Raw genomic sequence first — 22,378 nt, 5'->3', positions numbered from 1 at the left:
CATCAGTTCTGATGATCATCCCAAGGCCTAAGAGCACTACCCCCCTTAATCTATCCACCCTGTTGTCTGCAGTGCACAATCTAGCATCCCCATCATCACCACATTGCTGCTTCTTACTATTTAAAAGGAAAAAAAGCTCAGCAGATTGGCTGAGGCTGGGGTCTTGGCACTGCAGCAGAAATGTATGTATGTATGTATGTATGTATTTATTATTGCAGAGATAGGTCAGACTGAGAGACTGTCCGTTCCAAGGTCACCCAGAGTGCTTCATGGCTGGGTGGGGATTTGAACCTGGATCTTAGTCCAACACTGTAACTCACTGGTGTTGGGAGACAGGACTGTACATCTTCAGACTGTGTGTGTGGGGTGAGGGACATACCAATTTGACTGGACCTTTGCATTAAGACAAGAAATCAACACCCCCCTGTCTGCAGGGAGCTTTTTATGGAAAGGGATATTTGATGTGCACTATTTTTTCAATTAACAGAGACTAAAATTACAATTAGTGGGGGGGGTGCCACGAATTTTTTTTAGCTTATAAAGGGGGCCCTGTACTCTTTAAGGTTAGGAACCACTGAGCTAGGATATTACACTGTGAATAGGATCTCCTTCATTTTTCTTCAAGTATTAACAGCATCTGTGAGATCTTCTCATATAGACTGGGACCAGAGCTCTGATGAAAGGGGGTGTAGCCTATTTTCTTGATTGTCCCCCCACCCTTTGAAGCTGCTGTTTACCAATAGGGATATCTGTAAGTTTGGCCAGTAGGATAAATAGCTGTTTGTGTGTCTGTGTTTAATCAGGAAAACGGGGTGGAGTAAAATATTAACCTCTCCCCTTTGCCATACCTGTGGCCCCAGTCCAAATAATCCACCAGAGATTTTACTTGCATTATCTGCCATGTCATATTTGTTCTGCCTCTGAGGGAAGGAACTTCATTCTAACAGACAGTGGCTCTCCCAGCAAACTGAACAGTGTCAGCCTGCAAATGGAAGGATGCTGAAAAGATGGTGGTTATGATGCAGTGAGTTAGGAAGTATAAAACATATAGGAATTTAGCCTTTAGGATCCTGGTAGATCACTCCAAATTCAGTATCTGACTTCCAAGCAAGTACAGCTGCTTAAATGGCATCATTTTATTTGCATGTACTGTCAGCTTTAATGATGAAATCTTATAAACATGTTGCATCACATAATACTGCATGTAGTTTACTGTTTTTGCAGATTCGGCCAGTAGTCCACAGTAATATACAAGTACCTTCCAAATGGCAATCAAGCGGTAAAAAGCCACTAAATATTAAGTAAGTATTTTTTAAAAAAATGTTTTAAAAATTATTAGCATGTATATTTTTAACAAACCTCAGATATTACCTATGTCCAACTGAAAGAATAATTATAAAGACAACTGGAGTGTTGGACTAGAATCTGCATTCAAATCCTTAGACATGAACTTGGTGCACTTGGGCCACTCTGGTTGTGCAAGAATTCCACTGAATTCAGATTCAGCACTGGATTTTTTAAAATGGTCCACATATTCCCCATCTTTGCGGAGCAATCATGTTTGCTCCGAACTTCAGCAGCTTTCCCCAGCACTGTTTTTCCCTCCATCAAATATTCCCTTGAATATATTGTTCTTTTATTAATTTTATCCACAGCACAGCAGTACAGTTCTCTCTCTCTTTCTGCCACCCCCCACCACTTGAATAAAACTCCAAGCAAGGAGTTTGCCAAGAAGGAGTTTGCCAAGTTTGCCAGGAAGTAAGCCATGTCTCACCCATGTTGATTCTAGGCTTGCTGAGGAGTAGGTGGGGAAGGCACTGAAAGCTGCTTTCCTCTTTTCCTTTCCAAAAGGAAAACAGCTGGCCCCTGGTTGCTATGGTGAAAACTGATCAGCCTCAGTCACAGTGTAGAAGGAGGTGGTGGCGACAAAACTGCTTTCTTTCCTTTATCAATATTTTCTTTCAAATTATTATTTTCTTTCAAAATCTTGTTTCCCCCCCAAAATATTAATATTTTCTTTCATTTATCAATATTTCCTTTCAAAATATCAATATTTTGAAAGAAAATATCAGTGTTAATATCAATAATTTTGGAGAGGGGAAAAATGATACCGGTAAAAGCAGCAGATAGTGGACAAAGAACAAACTCGAATCAATATTTCCTGTTAGGTTGATGAAATGCTTTCGAAATGGCACCAGCTAATGGATCCCATCCCTAATCAGGGTAAGCCATAAAGCATGGCTTACTATGTACAAGCACTGGAGAAGCAAACCACAATCCCTAGTTTAGTATTACCTCAGAAACAGGGCTCCAAACAGACCATGCTAATAAGCCAAGGTTTGCTTCAGAGACCACTATCCCTGGTTTGGACATTACACAAAGCCAGGGATTGTGGTTTGTTTTTTCCATATGCTATTGGGAAGGTACAAAACACTCCAGATGGGCACATTCATGATAAACCATTAATTATGGTTTCCTCCCATGTGCAAACAGGGCATCTTCTCTCAGCTTAACCTACCTCATATGATTGTTATGGGAGGAGAATCTGAGCTCCTTGTTGAAAGGGACGGATAAAAATACCGTAAATAAATTACAGAAGTTAGTTTGCCTTGTGTAAGAGAAGTGCAGCAGATGAAATTTTACAGGGGCAGGGAAATAAGCAGATTCTGAATCCAAACTTACATCATGTTTTGTATTTTCAGCATGGACAACTACTTGTATTTGGCCAATTAATATGCTTATCTGGATTTGCATTTCTGAGGTTCATATAATGTTGATAGTTAATGTTGATACAATTCTCAGTTTTTCAGTCTCTGATGTATAAAGAAGGTCAGCGATGGCAGTGTTTTAAAGTACTTCAAATGGGGTGGGGTCACCTTAGTCAGAAAGAACAAGGGCCTTTCCTATACTTCTCATAGTTATTATTGCCACCATATATTTGTAAATAAAATTCATTTTAATGCAGGATTCACATTTTATATCTATGCACTGATAATTCCACTAGATGGCCCCAAATACCCTCTGAGAGCAACCGCTGTGGCTTATAAAATTTAATGTTTTATAAGATAACATTGCACTTACAATCACACTCGTACTAACCATTATTGTAATGTGAATTAGAAATCTGTTGATGTCCCATCACTTGTGACATTTAGGAATTAAATATTTGGTTTCTGACTATTTAATTAAATGTGGGTTTAAATGTTTGGTTTCTCCTTTGGGAGGAAGAGCAAGATATAAATTGAATGAATGAACGAATGAATGAATGAATGAAAAATGGATAAAATGAGAGAGGCAGGGCCATGTATGCCATCTTGATCTCCTTAGAGAAAAAGGTGAAATACAAATGGAACAAAAATTAAAATAATTAGCTTAGAAAATCCTGCAACAGTCTCTGATGTAATAGAAAAACAGTGTTGTAATGATATGGAGAGCCATAATACCAAATCCTCAAATAGCTGCCAACTAGCCAGATTGTGATCCTTGCTGCGCAGAAATGAACTTCACCTCAGATTCTTCCTGTCTCTCTGCAGTCTGTAAACCAGGGGGTAGCAGCTTAGAAGCAAGTATAAAATATTTATTAGACTCTAAATAAACCAGCAGAACACTTAAGAGAGTCTTAAAAGCTTTACCTTTGTGACTGTCTTAGCTTAGTTTCCACCAAGGAAAGCCAGTCTGTGCATAAAAAGAGTTATGGTAGAAAGTCAAATGTAATGGGAATACTGTAGAGCCTTGGGAAAGAACACAAACGCCTCAGAGCTGATCTGTCTCCCCAAATAGAATGACCCATGGCACTTGACTGTCATGAACATTCTCTTGTCACCAGCTTGTTAGAGTAGTTGGGCCCCAGTGCTGAATGTGTTTTTGACCATGCTCTAATCTTCCATTCCATTGTTCCTTAATACAGTTTTATTGGTATACCCTGTAATACTGAAGCAGAATGTGAAAGTGGGAGATATGTATGTAGATGAATCTTCAGCATTGCTTACGCTATTATAGGGAAAAAAATTATCCAGCCTTATAGTAGATCAGATGGGTTGTTATAATAGGTCAGGTATGAGAGAGCAGAAAAACTCCCCCACCCCATCCCCGGCTGCCCTTTTGCAGTAAAACTCTTAAGGAAATTAACAGCAATGCTCAAAAAATCCTTTGGAGCAAACCTTGTTGCTATGTTGTGTGTGTCAACATTTCTTTCGATTATGCTATTGGTGGCACTCCCCCCTCAACACAAACACACACCTTAAGGGGGGAAAAGTGGAGGAGTGGGGACCTGGAATTGCCATACTGCAAAAATATATAGATATTTAAACTGGCTTAATGTCTGTTTGTGATTTATCCAAACTTTTGTTTTTTTGAAAAGCTTTTTTGGCCCAGACCCTAATCAAATTTACTCAGAAGTAAGTTTCATTGATTTAATTTAGACTTAACTTCCAGGTCAGTATACTTAGGACTGCAGCTTTAGTCCCAAAGTGGTTCCATGGATCTTTGCAGGTAGAGGAAGAACCATTTTCTAATGTGGGCTTCAGTGAAGAAATCAATTGATTCTATTATCTCTTTAAAAGGATTATAGTTTATTTCCTCTGGGAATTGTTGAGGACATCTTGTTGAGAGAAAGTAATTGAATTTTCAAAGGCTGTGTCTTTCTTGAATTTTCTTGAATTGAATTTTCAAAGGCTGTATCTTTCTTGGTCCTCCAACTGAACATTTTTCAATTTTGGCTCCCCTATCATGTCAGATGGAAATGGGTGAAACTATACAACACTGATGAGTTCAAATGTTTTATCAAATAAGTTAAGCTTGTTGCTGAAATTTAGCTATCTGAATCCCTAATGAAACAGATTGCATTTTGTAATACCTTATTTTCCAGAAGTTTCCTTACTGAAAACGTTGTGTATATCTTTTTTGTAGTGTTTTCACAAATGGAGATATGTTGATAACACCTGTGAAAATTCTCATTCCCAAGTTTACACTGAAAAGTTGGAATGGTGTCCTTGGACTGATAAATGAAAAAGTATTTTCTCGCTCTGGGGGTATTCATAGGTAAGCAGTGCATAGAATATAGCAAAAAAGAGTGGCATTATTACATTAAAGTGAGAGTCACCAACCTTCCTGGGCCCATAGGAACATTTGGAGTTTTGAGAAACTGTGGTGTGTTCTCTCTCCTTCCTATGGAGGAACAGAAAGAAAGTGCAGACACACAGAGATTCTTTGCTTTTCTTTTCTTTTTTTACAATAATTTTTATTCAAATTTTCATAAAACAAACAAAACAAAATCATAAAACATTCAAAGACAAAAAACAAAACAAAACAAAAATGATTAAACAAAAAAATAAAATGTTGACTTCCCATTTGTCGCAGATCAGTTATAGGTCTACAATATATAACAATCCTGTCTCTTAAATTATATTATAAAATCACTTTCCTCCAGTAGTTATCTTAATTAATCATCAAATCTCATAAACATTACTTTATTCTTTCCACAAAAAGTCAAAGAGAGGTTTCAATTCTTTAAGAAATATATCTATCAATTTTTCTCCAAATAAACATGTCGATTAATCCATCTCGTTAATAATAATAATAATCTTATTGTCATAACCATAGTCCAAATAAACATATCGATTAATCCATCTCATCAAAATCTGTTAGGTCCAATAATTTCAATAGCCATTATTCCATTATCCATATTAATTCCATCTTCCATCTTCAATAGTCCTGTTAAGTCCAGTAATTTCAGTGTCCAATCTTCCATTATCAGTATTCCATAATAATCTTGCTGTCATAGCCATAGTCATATAATAAGAGTCTGATGGGAATTTCCTCTATCCCAAATATTTTCTTGCCATCGATTCTGAATAAGTTGCTGAAATATTGTTGTAAAGTCATATCTCTGTTCTTCTTTTTTACAAAATGCACTGGCTCATCTCTTGAGATTTTTTCCATTGTCACATGGCTGCAGTTAATTCCATAGATTTTCTCTATATCAAGCTCCATCACGTCATTCCAGTCCAGAAAATTATCCAAGCCATTGATAAGTTTATCTCTAATATCTTCATCAATTTCTTCAGAGATAACGTTAAATTCCAAACAGTAGATTTTATTTCTAATATCCATAAACTCCAGATCTTTTTCCAATTCCACATTTGTTCCAATCTCCAGGGCTTGCATCTTCCCTTTATTTTTTCTTTTCTCATCTCTGATCTCATTCTCCTCTCTCACAGGATCCCCTATTTCTTTAAGCTCCTGCGTCATTTTACTCAGTTCAATTTTCAGCTCCTTACTGCCCTGTCGCAGGGTTTGTTTCGTTATCTCAATCTCATCCATTATTTTCTGAAACATAATTACTTCCAGATTCTCAGCCACTTTCTTGATTGCCATTTTTAAAACCACGAAAACAAAACAAAACAAAAATAAAGAAGAACCACTTCTTATTTCAGCAACAATTGGGTTAATATTCCAGGCTTGATGACATCACAGTATAAACAGAGCAGCCTGCCTTATCTCTCTATGTTCAAGAATACAAAACAAATTTAGTTTCCAGCATCAAAACAGTTAGTGGCGTCGTGAAGAAGCAGATTCGTCAAAATAAAATAGACCAAAAAGAGAATAGTCCCAGACAATATAATGTTCCAAAGTTCATATTTTTTATTTTTTTCTCCTCGGAATAGAAATCCCTCTTCTGTTTATATCTTTAGAATGCACTTCCAGGACAGCTTTTTGCAATAGAAGCAGATGTTAATTTCGTGAATAACAGAGAAGAGTTATAGCTCACCCAGAAGTTCTTTAAAGCTGATTCATTTGACAAATCTCTTTTTGCTGCAACAATTTAAACCAAGTAAAAAAAATAGAAAGAAGGGTGCTTGCCTGTTAGTCCGTTTTCTCTTTGAAGAAAGGATAAACGTGTCGCATTAATCAGATAGAGCTTGTTCGGAAGTCCGTCCGGCATTGCTGGCTGGACCTTTTCTCATAAATTAATGAAATCCAGTCCTCCCAACAAAAACAGGCTTTTGAGGTTGATCTCTACGTTTCTCCCTGCCCGGGAGAAATTTCATCAGTCAAAAAAAAAATGTTCTGACTGATTTATATCTGAATAAGCTTCTTCTGAGGCGGGAGCCCGTCTCAAAAGCAGGCACAAGCGAAGTCACCCTTCCTGGAAGTCCTGAGATTCTTTGCTTTTCTAAGGGGTCTAAGTGAATGTTGGATCCAATAAAATTAACATGGATCCTCTTGAATTTGTCTTATTCTGTTTGGAGTCCTCAAAAGCCACTTTCAAAGTAAAGCTTACGGGGTAGATTGTACAGTTAAAATCACAGATCTAGTGTTTGCCAGCACCACGCATACGCTGATCCAAAACTTGGATCACCATGAATATTCATGGGTAATTATGAAAAATTATGAGGATCTGTAAGGATCTGTGTCTTGGATTCTTGTTCTTGTGCTATGGTATTGCTGGAAAATACTGAATTTGTGATATTTATGGTTCATTTAATGAAGACAGATGTGATATGCAATTTGATGGTGGTTGTGGTTAAGGAGACCAGGGTTTGAATCCCCACACAGCCATGAAGCTCACTGGGTGACCTTGGGCCAGTCACTGCCTCTCAGCCTCAGCGGAAGGCAATGGTAAACCACCTCTGAATACCACTTACCATGAAAACCCTATTCGTAGGGTCGCCACAAGTCGGGATCGACTTGAAGGCAGTCCATTTCCATTTTGGTGGGGTGGGTACCCCACTTTCTCTCCCCTGGCTGGCCCATTTTCCTCACCCCAGTCTCCCAAATTGTATTCTTTTCCCTCTTAACCCCCCCCCCCACATTTCCTGCCTACCATCTTGGTCTGTCAGCTTTCTGTACAGCTGCTCAGGTGCCAGCATGAGCCTTGAAAAGGATATTGAGCTGAAAGAAAGAAAAAAAGACCATCACCCTTTTAACTTCCTGTTTCATATCTATGCACTTTTCGGGGGGGAGGGGAAGAGGTAATGACCCTCACCACCTCATAACAGTGAAGAGGGGATCAGGCTTCACGGGCACCAGAGGAAGTCCTCAAGAGTGCTATTGCATGGGCAGGTACAGTGATGGCAAACTCAGGTAGATACACACTCACTGTTCTGCCGGTTCCAGTGCATCTCCACCTTTCTCTTCCGAAAACGGGGGCATACTATGCTAGTCAAACCTCACCCCCTTTTACTGTAAAACCTGGTGGGAGCAGCTTGAGTGCGCTTTTAAAAAAATTCACCTCAAATAGATTTGCCAGCTGATCAGCAGATCATCCCATTCCGCCTCCAGGTGTGGCCAGTGGAAACTCTTTGCCGTAGACCACTAGTTTCTTCACAGCCAAAGTGTTAAAGTCTCTTTCTTCTGGAAGTGCTATGCTAATAAAAATAGGCTAATACCTTGATTATGTTGGTCACCAAGATGCAGAAAAGAGTAATCAAAATGATCAAGAGTTTGAACAGTTCCCCTATGAGAAAACAGTTACATTTGGTATTTTTTTCTAAACGAAACTAAAGTCAGTAAGGGATATGATACATAAAAATATGCATGGTGTGGAGAAAGTGGATAGAAAGAAGTTTTTCTCCCTCTCTGATAATACTAGAACCTGGTTATCCACTTAAGCTGAATGGTGGGAAATTCAGGACAAATGGAAGCACTTCTTTACATAGTTCATAGTTAAACTGTGGGATTTGCTACAAACAAGATTGGCCACCGATTTAGATGACTTGTAAGGATATTAGTCGCATTCATGGAGGACATTGACAAGGCTATCAGTGGCTGGTAATTACTAAGGCATGGCAGCATATTTCCAAATGCCAGTTGCAGAGAAGCAACAGCAAGAGAGGGCTGTTTCCCACATGTCCTACTTGGGGGCTTTGTTTAAGCATTTGGGTGGCCACTGTGGGAAGCAGGATACTTGGCTAGATAAACCTTGGTCTAATTAAGCAGCGCTCTTGTAAATTTTTAATGTAGGATTCTGAAGTGCTCTTCTAATTTTTTTAATGTATGATTCTCAAATCTTCCCTCAAGATAATGCTTTTGTTGCAGTGATAACCATTTTCTACTAGTGTTGCCCAAAATGCCATTATGTTCAGCAATTGAGAGTCACCCTTGGGAATTCATGCTTCCTCCCATACATTGTACCCATAGTTTCACTTTCTGGTTTACATTCCCTGAGGTTAGCATTGTTGCACATGAAATGTAAAACCATTGTTAAAGTTGGGAAGGGAAGGAGTAATCTTTCTGGATGTAGAAGGGTGGATGGGATGGGACTATATGCTCTGTAGGCCAATTTCTGATTTGCAGGAAGCCAGCGTTATGTTTACACTAGGCCAGTATATTGTTGCAATATTACTTCAGAAGATTAGAAATGATCTTCAGTTGAATTAGATATATTTTGATATTTACAGTTGCGTGTGTACATTTTCTTGGTTTTCCAGAACTATACATATGGGGACTATTAGTTAGTAATTAATGTATGTTGTAAGGACAGTATTCTGTTTATAGGTATATTTACTTTTTTCAGTATGTATTTCTTACAGGCTCTATACTTTAAATGGCCAGCGTGTACAAGGGTCTAATGATTTTGAACATAACCAATTTTATGTTGGATGTGGTAAAGAAAGATTTCAGCCCATGCCATATTGGCAGCACCCTAAAGTTCCAGAAGATATTCGGCGGTAAGCTTGTTCTTAATGATTTATTTTAACTGATGGTATGTTGCTGAAGTATTGAAAACTGGTTTTATATCTCCTGCCAAAAAAACCTTTCTGGAGTTAACATAAGGGGGAGGAGAGGACTGTACAACTGAGGGCTCAGTTGTAGAGCATCTGCCCTGTGTGCAAAAGGACCCAGGTTCAATCCCCAGCATCTCCAAGTAGGGCTGGGAGAACCTCCTGCCTGAAATCCTGGAGAGCTTCTGCCAGTCAGTATAGACTATACTGAGCTCGATGGGCCAATGGTTTGACTCAGTATAATTCAGCTTCCTATTTTCCTATATTTTTGCTGATTTTGATTTCAGTCTGTAGTAGAAGTTAGCTCTGCTAATAATGAAAGTTAGGTACATATGTAACTTTCCAAATTCCATTCAAATCTGTGGGATTTAATGCACATGTTAAGCACTTTAGTCCTGTTTAAGGTTCTTAGAAAGGTATTTTCTTTACTCTGTTGTGAGAAGTTTCTGGGAATAGAATAAATCTTCACTTTCTTAGACATTTGGTAGTTTCACTTTTCCATTCATGTCCGTAGGGATAAATTGGACCTCTGGTATGTTAAAATAGATAATTTAAAATTGAAAAGGGTAATGGTAGATGAAACACACAAGATAACTGACTCCATAATTGTTGAGATGCACATGGAGTGTTAAATGATTCAGGTTTGCTAAAAAAAAGTTTCACAATTTTTTAAAGCAGCAGCTTGAGACCACATCAACCCCATTGCATCAAAGGATTGGTTTGTACTACCACTTATATTTTGTACCAGTGGCAATCTATGTTAGTGGGTGTGTTCTCATTTCATGCTAAAGCATGTTTTAGCATGACATGCACAAGTTAGAATAAGCCTGAGTGAGTTTTGAGCTTGCACGTACACTTCTCACTTCTTCTCCTGACCACCCACTAGAAGGACTTTGACAGCTTTTTGTTTCACTTTCATTTAAATTCAGTTTGCCATTGCATCCAAACCCAGGATTGTGGATTATCAATAACTCTGGTCAGTTTCAAAGCAAGCCAGCTTTAATCAATGGGTTCTGAAATGGGTTAGTCTTTACAAAGACCTTATATTTTACTACCTCCAAGCCCAATTCCAATGATTTTTGAAGTAGTAAAAAATGTAATAATAAATAAAAGAAATTAAAATAAGTATCAGAAGTAAGAAAGTTAATTCTACTTCCCTACGCAGTTTAACCCCACGGAGCATTCAGCAGCTCAATACCTTCCATTGGTTCCGATGAAAAAGTACATTTTATGGGGCATTTTACGCCTCAAGCTCTTTCTGGTTTTCAGAAAGAAAGGTCCGTAGGGGGCACTTCAATCTGCTTCCTTGGATCAATTTTGTTGGACTCCTTAGTTGTGCTGGCTGAGGTAAAAACCTCTATCATATAAGAATTCAGTTTAATTTGGTGGGGAGGTATTTTTTATGTACATCCCCCACCCGCATTAAATGAAAAGTGTCTGGAATTTGGGGACATTCTTTACTACAGTGCAGGTATATCCTAACCCAGTAGTTCCCAAACTTTTTTTTCTTACGGGTCACTTGAAAATTGCTGAGGGGCTTGGCAGACCACTTAGTGATTTTCTGCCTATTGTAGCAATTGTCATGAACTGTGCTAGATGCTGTATGATTTTTACGATTTTTATTGCAATACAATAAACCATATAAGAAATAAAAGAAGCAAAAAATGCAATTAAAACTCAATATGAATATTTAATGCGATGAATGTGCTGTCTCTCATTTTTAACCACAAATCCATAGACATGACGGGGATTACTTCAGTGAAGCTTGCAGACCACAGACTAGAGTTTGGAAAGTCCTCACCTAACCTATAAAGAGTACATTGTGGAGCTACTTCTGTGCAGATTCTGCAATGAAAAGCACATCAGGGTTTGATTTTTGCCCCCTTTGTTGAAATATTTTAAACTAACCATAGTTGGTATAAACTGCTAACTGCCATGAAAGAAACAAGGGGGGAACTAAACAAACCCAGAAAAAAGAAGAGGGGATTTGATCTTGTAGACAGCACATCACGCAGCAAGAGGCAGTATTCAGTGATAGAACTGAAGCTCTGAAGTACAAAATCCAAAATATATTGGATTCATTTCATTACATTGTTTACTAGCCAGCACCTGTTGGGATCCCGTCTCATTTTTCTTTTCAGTCCTGCCCTTCATTTTTTCTTCATGGAAGAATCAAGCAGTAGAGGTTGCTTTCTTTCTTTTCAGAGCTCTTGCTTTGACAGGACACAGTAAGGGAGCCAGAGGAGTTGAAAGCACTGTACAGCGTTCTTATGTACTGCTATGGCCTGGTCAGGTTTGTCTCTGAGTGAACTTGTTTGAGGAGTAGTACCACACAGGCATGTAGTTGTTCAGGGACTCAGGGGTCTTAGACCCCTTCCTTTTTTGGGAGCAGGGCCCCAAGAGGGTCCCTTTGTCTCCATTAATCCTATGAGCCAACCAACATGAAAGGAGAGTGTGTTAGCCACCAAGAAGAGTCTTCTGACATGCTACCTTGTCTTTTCCTGCTCATGTGGAGCCAATCAATGTGAAGAGGTGAGTCAGCCACTGAGAAGACTGTTCTCAGCAGCAAACACTCTGCCCTTTCATGCTTATTGGCATGAAATTGCCATTACAGTACTGGTATAACCTAAGCCAACTATAATGTGTAAGAGATCTGTATTCTTAATTTCAACCTAGCCAGCCTCCTTACCATGTACACTAAGGGCATGTTCTGGAAGCCTCTATGCCATAGAGTCTAGCTTGCGCCTAATGGGATCTCTTTGTTGCTCTTCTCTTCAGGTTTATGTCCTTGCCTAAGAGTTATCCAGCTGTATTAACTTGAAGTAATTCTGATGCCCAAACATTTTCCATTGCTGTTCTTTTATCTCCCAAGTCTTCATTTATTCCACTAAAAATGTTAGTTATCTTATCACTTTTATTTATTTATTATTTCAATTTATATACCGCCCTTAGCAAAATAGCTCTCAGGGCGGTGAACAAACAAGATAAAATATAGTATATCATAATAAAATACAAAAACATATACAAACAAACAACAAAAAGCACAGCAAAAACAAAATAAATACTACAAAAATTAAAAATACAGATTAAAAGATTAAAAAAGATTAAGAAGATTAAAACTTTTGTCTGAAGTTGATTTCAAATTGATTAGACTCTTTTGCATCATATGTCAGTATTGCTCCCTCAGTGTTGGTTTGTCTTTTTGCTCTGTGGATCAGGTTTTGTTTCTACCTTCCAAACTGATGTTCCAATTAGATTTGTGTGAAATAAAACAAATTTCTTGGAGTTCATCCCCCAACCTAAATTCCTTCATCTCCTTGTTTCTGAGGTTATAGCTGAGGGCAGCTCATTTTCAGAAAACACTTGTTATAGAGCATACTTTAATGTATTTCCATTTGCTCTGATTTAACTCAAGATGTCCACTCCTGAAGGTCAGTCAGGCCATTTTATTAGAATGTTTTTGCCCCAGATGCTCTCTATCTGATTCCTTTAGTTGAGATACATCAGGTGACCGACTATGTGGAGTTCTGCCCACACTTTCATTAAGTCTTATTCTCTTGATATAGGCCTCCCTTCACTTACGTACTTCTCTGTAAAGGTTATTAATTGACTTAAATAAAGGTTACTCACTTTTTGTATTCTGGATTGTGTTTTTTTATAGGCACAACTTTAATACATAAACTCTGGACTTGAGTTGCACACTTGACTTGAGTTGCACACTTATTTTCACTACAGCTTTGTTGTTTTCAGATGTGATTATAAATAGCAGGACAGTCCCACCCTTTAAGCTTTAATTTCAGCTAAATCTAAACTCTTCTTTGAACCTTCAGTGAGAGACAGAGCAGGATCCATGCAGACATTATGTTTCTAAATGTAATAGAGCTGCATAGTTCTTTTTATTTTGTGTTGTTTAAAATTTCTGACGATATCATTGACAACAAATCTGCTTCAGTTAGCAAATGCTTCTGACACAGAGGTCATCTGTCTGTCTGTCTGTCTATCTATCTATCTATCTATCTATCTATCTATCTATCTCAATTCCAAGATCCTTAGTTTCCATGTTTAATATAAGTTCCTAGTATACATAGTTTATAGAAAAGCTTGAATGTATATTTTCCTTCAGTCCATTCTCTTGTTTCACCATCTTCCCTGCCCTATGTTTTTTAAAAATATGGATTATGGAACAAATCCAATTATGACAGATTAATAGAAGATATTATATATTCATAATTTGCATTATTTATCCTAACTGCAGAATTTGGAATCCTTTATCACAGAATTTGGAAAATCTGAGGCACCAAATACATAGGGTAACTGTGTGTAGTCATTCTCTGCTTTTGTGGTACTGCATATGATAAATACATTGTATGCACATATATATACGTACACACACACACATATATACATATACACTACTTTTTTCTTCACTTGCAGGAATAATGAAAATGTTAGAAGATTAATTTTTTTGAAAAATGTTGCAGCTGTCTAAGAAATATCTAACTATTAGCTGACTTTCTTTCTAGTAATTTCTTTCTTAATAAGCACAATCTTTGCCCATTTAAAAAAGCATTACATCAAAGTGACACAGTAACTTAAAGAAACCAGCTGGATGATTTGGTGCCTCTTATATGGTTAAATTACTACTAAAACGTTTCCATACTTTTGGATATCAATAAACACTTTTCCAAGCAGAAAGTACATACCTAAAGGTAGTTGTAGAAAGGAAACATTTACCCATAACTTTACCGTTAGATAGTTTGTGGATTATGAAATTAAGCATCAAACACCAAATGACTCAAGCCAGGACTGAAAGAGACCAGGCACTAGTTCCCTGTTTGTTGTGTCACTGGGACAGCTGGTTGGAAGAGTGAACTGCAGGCACTTCCATCCCAAAGAGTTTTTGAATCCACTTGACTCCATGAGTCTTCAGGGACAGACCATCATAATTGGTTCACAATTGTGATGGACACAGAGAAATGAATTAGCTGTTTTCAGTGCAAAACACCAAACCAGACATATGTCTTGGCTTGTCTGTACACAGCTGATTATTGCTTAACGTGTAGACCAGGGATGGTTAACCTGTGACTCTCCAGTTATTGCTGATCAATATGTTTTTTAACCCTTTTAAAAAGATGTTTTAAAAGCTTTTAAAAAATATTTTTAAAATTGTTTGGTTTTGGTGTATTTTAGGCTCTGTTTTTATGATGTTTTGATGTGTTTTTAGCGCTTCTGTTTGCCGCCCTGGGCTCCTGCTGGGAGGAAGGGCAGGATATAAATAAATAAATCAACAGTTCCCATTATCCATGACTATTGGCCATGCTGGCTGGAGCTGATGGGAGTTAGAGTCCATCTGGGCAGTCCTTCAGTCTGTACAGCCTTTGCGTCATGAAGGTCATTAGATACTGTATAATAGTATGTTAAATCAAGATGATTATAGTAACGATACTGACTTTTACACTTCTGCATATTCACATTAGTTAAACTATACTCTGTATTTTAGGAATTTTTCTAACTCAGATGGACCTCCAGAAAAGCCCCCTCCAAAAAAGGTAAGAATAAATTTTAAAATAATGTGAAATATAATGGTTTTAAATATTCTTACTGGGATCCAGTTAGACCTGAATGACGTTATCTCCCCACTTTAAAAAAATGACCTGTTTACAATTGACTACTGCTGAATGGATAAATTCCAGATGAAATCAAATTGACAAATCCAAATCATCATTAGATTTCATTTGTAAGTTCAAAGATTTGCAAGGTTCTGCTGTCCATACAGAACTCTGCATGAGCAATACGTGTCATAGTAGCTGTGAATTACTGTGTTTAAGATCCAGTAAACAGCACAACTCATTCTGTGCTCTGAAGAAGACTTTGCCTTCTAGCTTCCTGGGCCACAATGCCAACTATTTTTCTTATTGAGGAGACTCTGAACAGCAGATTGTGATGTGGCAGGGAGTTCTCATATTCGTGTGTGTGTGTGTAATAAAAAATCCTAGGGCACACTAAAATTCTTAAGTGCAGTTAAAGTAGCTCTTTGGATGCCAGCCATTGCCATTAACAATTCAGTGTAAAATTATTCTAGGAATCTTTGGGGTTGGAGATACAACTTACTTTCAAAAGGGTGGGGTGGGATGTTGATGGATCTGTGGCAGTCAGCACATGGAGAAAATTCTAGTGAGAAATTCCAAAGGATTGCCTTTTTAAACCAATGAAGCCAAATATAAATAATTTTATTAGATAGGAAGAGAGAAAATGAAAGAAAAAGGGAAGTCAGTAATAAGACGCACAGTGACTTGCAAATAAAATCAATAATTTCAGTTTAACTTAGCTAGTTATATCTTACAAACTTGAGCAGTCTTGGGATTCAAAGCTTGTGCAGAATTCCTTTTTCTTTCTCTGCTGCCATCTTATTCTGGCTGTCCACTACAAACACCAAGCACCAACACGGACTGATTAACTCCCATCCATATTTTCACTTCTTCTGTCTGCCCTAGTCTCGCCCCAGCCAATCACAATGTCTAACTAAGATTTCTAAACCTGAAACTTATGCTTAAACTTATGCTTTAAGTTGGATTCCTGCATTGAGCAGGGGGTTGGACTCAATGGCCTTATAGGCCCCTTCTGACTCTACTATTCTATGATTCTATGAACTACCAATCAGAATATGCATAACTCCTATGCTTCTATATCATACTGAGAGTTCCATCTCCAATCCTTCCTCTGCAGTCAGTTAAGGACCCCAGTGACAGTTAAACCAACTTTCACCTGACCACAATATAAATGACAGAATACATTATACATTACCAATTAAAACACAGTTTAAACACACAAGATTTCTTCACAGGCCCAGTCATTAAATCTGCTCCATCTCTGTCTGTGGTCCTTAAGGTCAGTCAAAAATTACTCAGAGGCTACTTCTACCACTCTAACTCCTCTGAACTTGCATAACATAACAAAACACTGGCCATTTCAGATCTGTCAAGCCATAGTATAAAAAGCCTTAACAGCAACAATAGAGTGGATAGGTGTCTAATGCCCTGGGTTCCTGCTGGGAACCAATTATTATTATTATTATTATCATTATCATCATCATCATCATCATCATCAAGGTTATAGCTCCAGGGGGTAAGGCATCTACATGCTGTAGGTGGATTCTTGAAATACAGCAGAATATAGAGGTTGAATCCAGCATAGCACTATGTATGTGCCATCAGCGCAAGGATTTCTGCTTGCAAAATAGAACATTCTCCCTCTCCCCATGCAACCCCTAAATCTGTTCTAGGGGTTCCCACAACCTTCTGAAGCAGATTTGTGAAGGGCACGGGGCACACATGGGGGAGGAGGCAGTGGGGAGTCCTGTTGCAGAAATGGAAATCCTTGTGCTGATGGGACACACCTGAATACTGCCCTAAGAGTTTGTTTGTTTATTTTATTTTATTTATATCCCACCCTTCCTCCCATTAGGAGCCCAGGGCAGACACTAAAAAGACTAAAAACACTCTAAAACATCATAAAAACAGACTTTAAAATATATTAAAACAAAGCATCTTTAAAAACATGTTAAAACATCTTTAAAAACATCTTTTCTAAAAAACGTTTTACAAACATCTTAAAAAGCAGTTCCGACACAGACTGGGATAAGGTCTGTGCTTAAAAGCCTTGTTGAAAGAGGAAGGTATTCAGTAGGCACAGAAAATGGCGCCTGTCTAATATTTAAGAGGAGGAAATTCCAAAGGATAGATGCCACTACACTAAAGGTCCACTTCCTATGGTGTGCTGAACAGTCCTGATACTGTTACTGGAAGGCAAACAGTGGATGGGGATCGGTCTTCTTGGGAGTTTGTGTTGTTGGGGCATAATCCAAACACCTAATCTGCGCTGGGGTGTTTTTGGCCCATCCCAGAACAGTGCCACCAACCTTTGCTTGCAGGGGGGCACTAACATCACTGTGCTGGTGCATAACTCCCTGTTCTGTACATCTCAAAGTGCTGGAATGGGTAACTTGTAGAAAGCATCCAAGCTGGGTGTTTGGAGGTGGGGAGGGCCCCACCCTGCATAAGTGATGGAACTGTGGATGCAGGAGTGACTATGCTGCTCTGTCATACCCCACTGCTGCTTGGCTGGGGTTTGAGTTGCTCTGTTAGTCTGTCTCTTGAAGAGTCCTAATAGCTGATTTCTGTTTGTTGCCTCCTTTTAACTAATATGCAAATATGGGGAAAAGTTTTAAAGAACTTTTAACATCATAGTCCTGTTTTTTTTAATTATTGGCTTTGGGCCAATGAGAAGAAATAAAATGTGAGAAGAAATGCTTTTAATGTAAGATGGCAAAAAGTAAAAAGAAGCAACGTTTCTCAGGAAAGGTGGGTTGCCTAAGGCCACCAAGTCTGTGGTAGAGCTGAGTTTGTACAAGGGACTTTCTCAGTCCAAATTATGGCCAACCGTTAAGCTATAGCCTTATTTATACGTAATGGAGCCCAAAGCAGAACAATGTGGTGGCATATCTGTGCACAAGTAAAGCACATTGTATTTGAGAATTGTGTCAAAATCGTGTCTTAATCTCAGGATAGAATCATGTATAGACACTTTTGAACATTATATTGTCATACACATGACAAACACTAAACTAAAAAACCCAGTATTGTAACAGGAGCAAAGATTTTCTCACTGATAATTATCTGCCTGAATGTTTAAAAAATATTGGATGGAAACAACATAACATGATATTCAGGCAGACAACTATCAGTAGGAAAGTCTTTGCTCCCAGACAATACTGTTCTTTTAAGTTTAGTAATCAGCAATACACTCCAGAAAACACTTTCCCTAGCTGATGTTCACTGAAGTCATGATTTTGGGATATGCACAGATGTAACATTTTTCAGAGCAATTTCTAATCCAAATCTTGTTTTGGGAGTAACATAACAATGCAAGTGCAATGAAGGGGAAAGGAGCTTTGCTTTCTAGGGGAAGCATCTTCTTACTCCTTATGAAACTTTCAGAGTTTGTGTGTGTGTGTTTTTAAAGCGTAAGAAAAGCAGGAGATGCTAGCTTTGCTGTTAGGAGGGGAAATGCATGCTGCTCAACGTAAAATAGTTTTAAGGGGGGGGAAAGGTTGGTTTGATAGAAAAAAATGTATAAATTTAATTTAAAAAAGGAAGTAAGAATTGAAATGACAGGATACAATCCTGCATTATATTTTTCACTAAAAAGTAAGTAAAAAAGATGTGTATGTGTAGACATATTCAGCCTTTCTCTTGCTTTAAAAAGTATTTTTAAGTTGCCTTCAGAACTTATGGGAGAGGAGGGCATTTGACTCTAGTGATGTCACAAAGGCACTAGCCAGCAGGCAGCCTTTAACAGTAAATCACATATTTGCATGATCACTATTAATCTTCCTTATGCAAGAAGAAATAAAGTTTCACAACCACCAAAGCAAAACATCCACCTCATTCTGAGATGCTGTGGTTGTTATAGGGCTTATCCAGACGATTGCATAATGTGTGACATGATCGCTTTCTGTATTCATTATTTTTCGGTCGTCCATATGATGTTGCGCGCTTTTGCACATTTCCGCGCAGTTAAATCCGCTGTTGCATTACTGCAAAAAATGCAATTTGCTTTTTTAAATCGGGAATCATCTGCTGTGCCTTCAAGCTCTCGGATGGAATACCACGGACTTAACAGCTGTGGGTGTGTGATGGGTTGTTCTTGGGCGGTTCCCCATACCCCTTCCTCATTCTCAGCCAATCACGTATTTCCACTTTTGCGCATGTGTACGAATGTCCGGGAGGGAAAATGGAACCAATCAGAGCAATGGTGTGGTGTGGCAACTTCTACTGCGCAGATGCAAAAATCTGCAGTTGCGCAGAAGCAGCAAGAACAGTTTATTTTTAGCCAGCCTGCAAACTGGGCGGCCGCTCTGGGTGAGATCTGCAATTGTGGTTGTGTGTAAAGCCCCCCTTTTCCTGGCTGCTCTAACTCAAGTGCGGCTGGTTGGTGCAGGAAGTTCACTTTGCTCTTTCCGCCTCACTCCGAGACAGAAAGACACGCATAGGCACACACACAGGGGAGAAAAGGAGAGCCTGGCGCTTTGCAAAGGGCCACGGGAAGGAAAGGGAGAAGGAGGGGTGGGTGAAGGCAACAAATCATCACGTTTTGCCCAAAGAGAGAGAGAGAATGTGGAGGAGCTGGGAGCCGCCACCGAGTGCTACACTTTAGAAAAGCTCCTAGACATGACACGTCATTACCAGTGTTTCTGGAGAAATAAGTGGAATTTCCAGCCATGTGTATCTCCAGAAACATTAATATGCATAAAGTAGAAAGCATACAGTCGGTTTTGCGAAATATCGCAAATACAGCATGACCCGGGGTGTAATTGTGCTTCGTTGCAAAGGGGCTCCTGCCCTCGCAGCCCTTTTGAAACTGACATGCTGCCAGTGGCTTGAGGAGATGGGGCGACAGGCTGCCCCATGTGCCCCACAGGGCTCCCCTTTCCCTCCTGTCACCTCTCCAAGGGCTCCCCCCCAGCAGGTCACTTCGGGGAGGCTCGGGAAGGGGGCCTCCCTCCTTCTCCATATCTCCATCTCTCCCTGGACTGACTCAGTGCGGATAGCGGCCGCAAACGGGGGTTCGGCAGCCTTTTGTGCCCTTCGGAGCACCCTGCTTTCACGAGCGGCTCCCCTTTGGCACCCCCTTGTGTTGGGTGGCTTCCCCCGTCGTCCTCAACACCCCAGCGCCCCTCAAACACTGCCCCACAGAGGCCTCCCCTTCCTCCATAGGCTCCTCCGTGATCTTGTCAGTTTCACCACCGACCAGCTGGCTTTGCTGGCCGGCTGCGGCTGCCTCCAAACAACGCTCCAGGGGGGGTTCGCTCAGACAGAGAGGAGAGGGGGAGGGGCTCTTCTGCCGTCTTTGCCATTTGCTGCGTGAGAGGGCTGAATTGCTGCAAGTGGCTCCCTCGCCCCCCTCTCTTCCCCCGTCCCTAGAAGGAGCATTTACAATTGGAAGTGATGGGGTACTGGATGGGGATCCACCCACAGCGCTGCCCGCTTCCTTCCTAGACATGACACACAGTTCTGGAGAAATAAGTAGAATTGCCAGCCGTGTATCTCCAGAATGTTTACTATGCATAAAGGCAAAAACACATATGTACGTTTTTGCGTAATATCGCAAATACAAGCAAATACAAGCAAATGAAAATACAGAAATTACTGGCATATAAGCACCTGGAGACACCCCCCTGGCCCTGCTCCAGAGTAGCCAGTGGCAAGGAACTCCATTACAGCTGCAGGAAATTCAAACTTTCGTGCTCTTACGTTCAAGCGCATGTGCGTTATTGTGCTTCATTGCAAAGGGGGAGAGGAGCAAATGTCATATTTTGCGGACCAGTTGGCTGATAGGGGGTTGTTTTACAGGCAGGGCTGGGAAAGAGCGAAAAAAATGTACGGGTCTTCCCGCTGTGTGTGCAGGTGCAAAAAAGCTTTTTTTTTAATCGGGAAAGAGCGAACAAACAGGCAAAGTGAGTACTGTCATGACAAACTGGATATGGAAAACATGGATTATCCCTCTCCGTTTGGATGAGCCCATAGTCTCAGTGGGACTTATTTCTAGGTACATGTATGGCTTTGCACTGTTAGTTGGGTCAAAGTTGCGTGTGGTTTCTTAGTTTTACAAATTATATCCTTATCAAGATCATTTTGTAGTGACTGAAAGAAAGGTCTGTTGTAGGTCTTAACACCTAAGATTTGCATATTTTCTAATTTTATTTTGTATTTTTAACCTTTTACACTACTTTGAGGGTTTTTGGTTGAAAAGCAGCATATAAAAATAAAACAGCAACATAATGTTGTAACATAACACTTAGTGTTGTCTTTTTCTTGGAAAGGAAGTAAGGAATAACAATTAGTTTGCTTGTTTATATGTTCGGATAGTAGCATTTTAAGCTCTAAAATTTAAGTAATTAAATTCAGAGCAGCAGTGGTAAACCTTCACCCTGCAGGCCTAATCCACGCCACTACATCTCTCTATCAGCCTGCCAGGCTTGTCCTAGCAAGCCCCACCCATCTGTCAATCATCCCATGCCATTGTTTGGCTTATTTTGATATTTTATGGCTTTTTACCATTAGCCCACCTTACTGTGACTAATGGATCAGTTGACGCATCTACTGTGTTTTAATCATTAGATTGAAAATAAACCCTTAAAGGGTAAACAAAGGAATCTCTTATCTAAGCACTAAGATTAGAGATAAGTGGGGAGGGGAGAAATTCTGCCTTTAAGAGTTGGCAGAGGGTTTATCTCTGATCTTAGTGCTGTGGTGTTTAGTGCTATGATCAGAAAATAAAATTTGCCTGCCTGCTCTTTAGATATCTTCTCTAAAGAGCAGGCAGAGAGATCTTTCTAGCCACTTGTACCTAAGCACTAGAGTGGAGAGACCTGGAAATGCTGAATGTGTGTGTGCATGCCTATGTGCCCACATGTGTGGTGTGTAAGTGTATATGTATGAATGTGTAACTGCATGTATGTGTGTGAGAGAGAGGGGGGGTAGAGTGCTGTGTGCCTGCATGTCTTGTGCATGTGTTTTTGACAATTGCAGGATAGAAATATATGCATTTTTCTTTTGGGGTGTTTTGTTTTTTGTTTTGCCCTGTCCACTATT

General features: G+C 39.4%; 1 protein-coding gene across 1 annotated transcript in view; it reads left to right on the top strand.

Annotated features, from left to right (window-relative positions):
• The window catches only part of DCDC2C (doublecortin domain containing 2C), a 94,647-nt gene that overhangs the window by 16,411 nt on the left and 55,858 nt on the right, over positions 1–22,378 (top strand). The window contains exons 3-6 of the mRNA XM_061626058.1: positions 1,225–1,301; positions 4,909–5,040; positions 9,534–9,671; positions 15,226–15,274. Of these exons, the coding sequence (XP_061482042.1) occupies positions 1,225–1,301; positions 4,909–5,040; positions 9,534–9,671; positions 15,226–15,274 (396 nt within the window). The remainder of the gene's footprint in view (positions 1–1,224; positions 1,302–4,908; positions 5,041–9,533; positions 9,672–15,225; positions 15,275–22,378) is intronic.

Source organism: Rhineura floridana, chromosome 4 (assembly GCF_030035675.1).
Source record: "Rhineura floridana isolate rRhiFlo1 chromosome 4, rRhiFlo1.hap2, whole genome shotgun sequence".
NCBI classification, from domain to species: domain Eukaryota; kingdom Metazoa; phylum Chordata; class Lepidosauria; order Squamata; family Rhineuridae; genus Rhineura; species Rhineura floridana.
The sequence above is the reverse complement of the archived record's forward strand: the minus strand, read 5'-3'. Positions and strand labels throughout refer to the sequence as shown.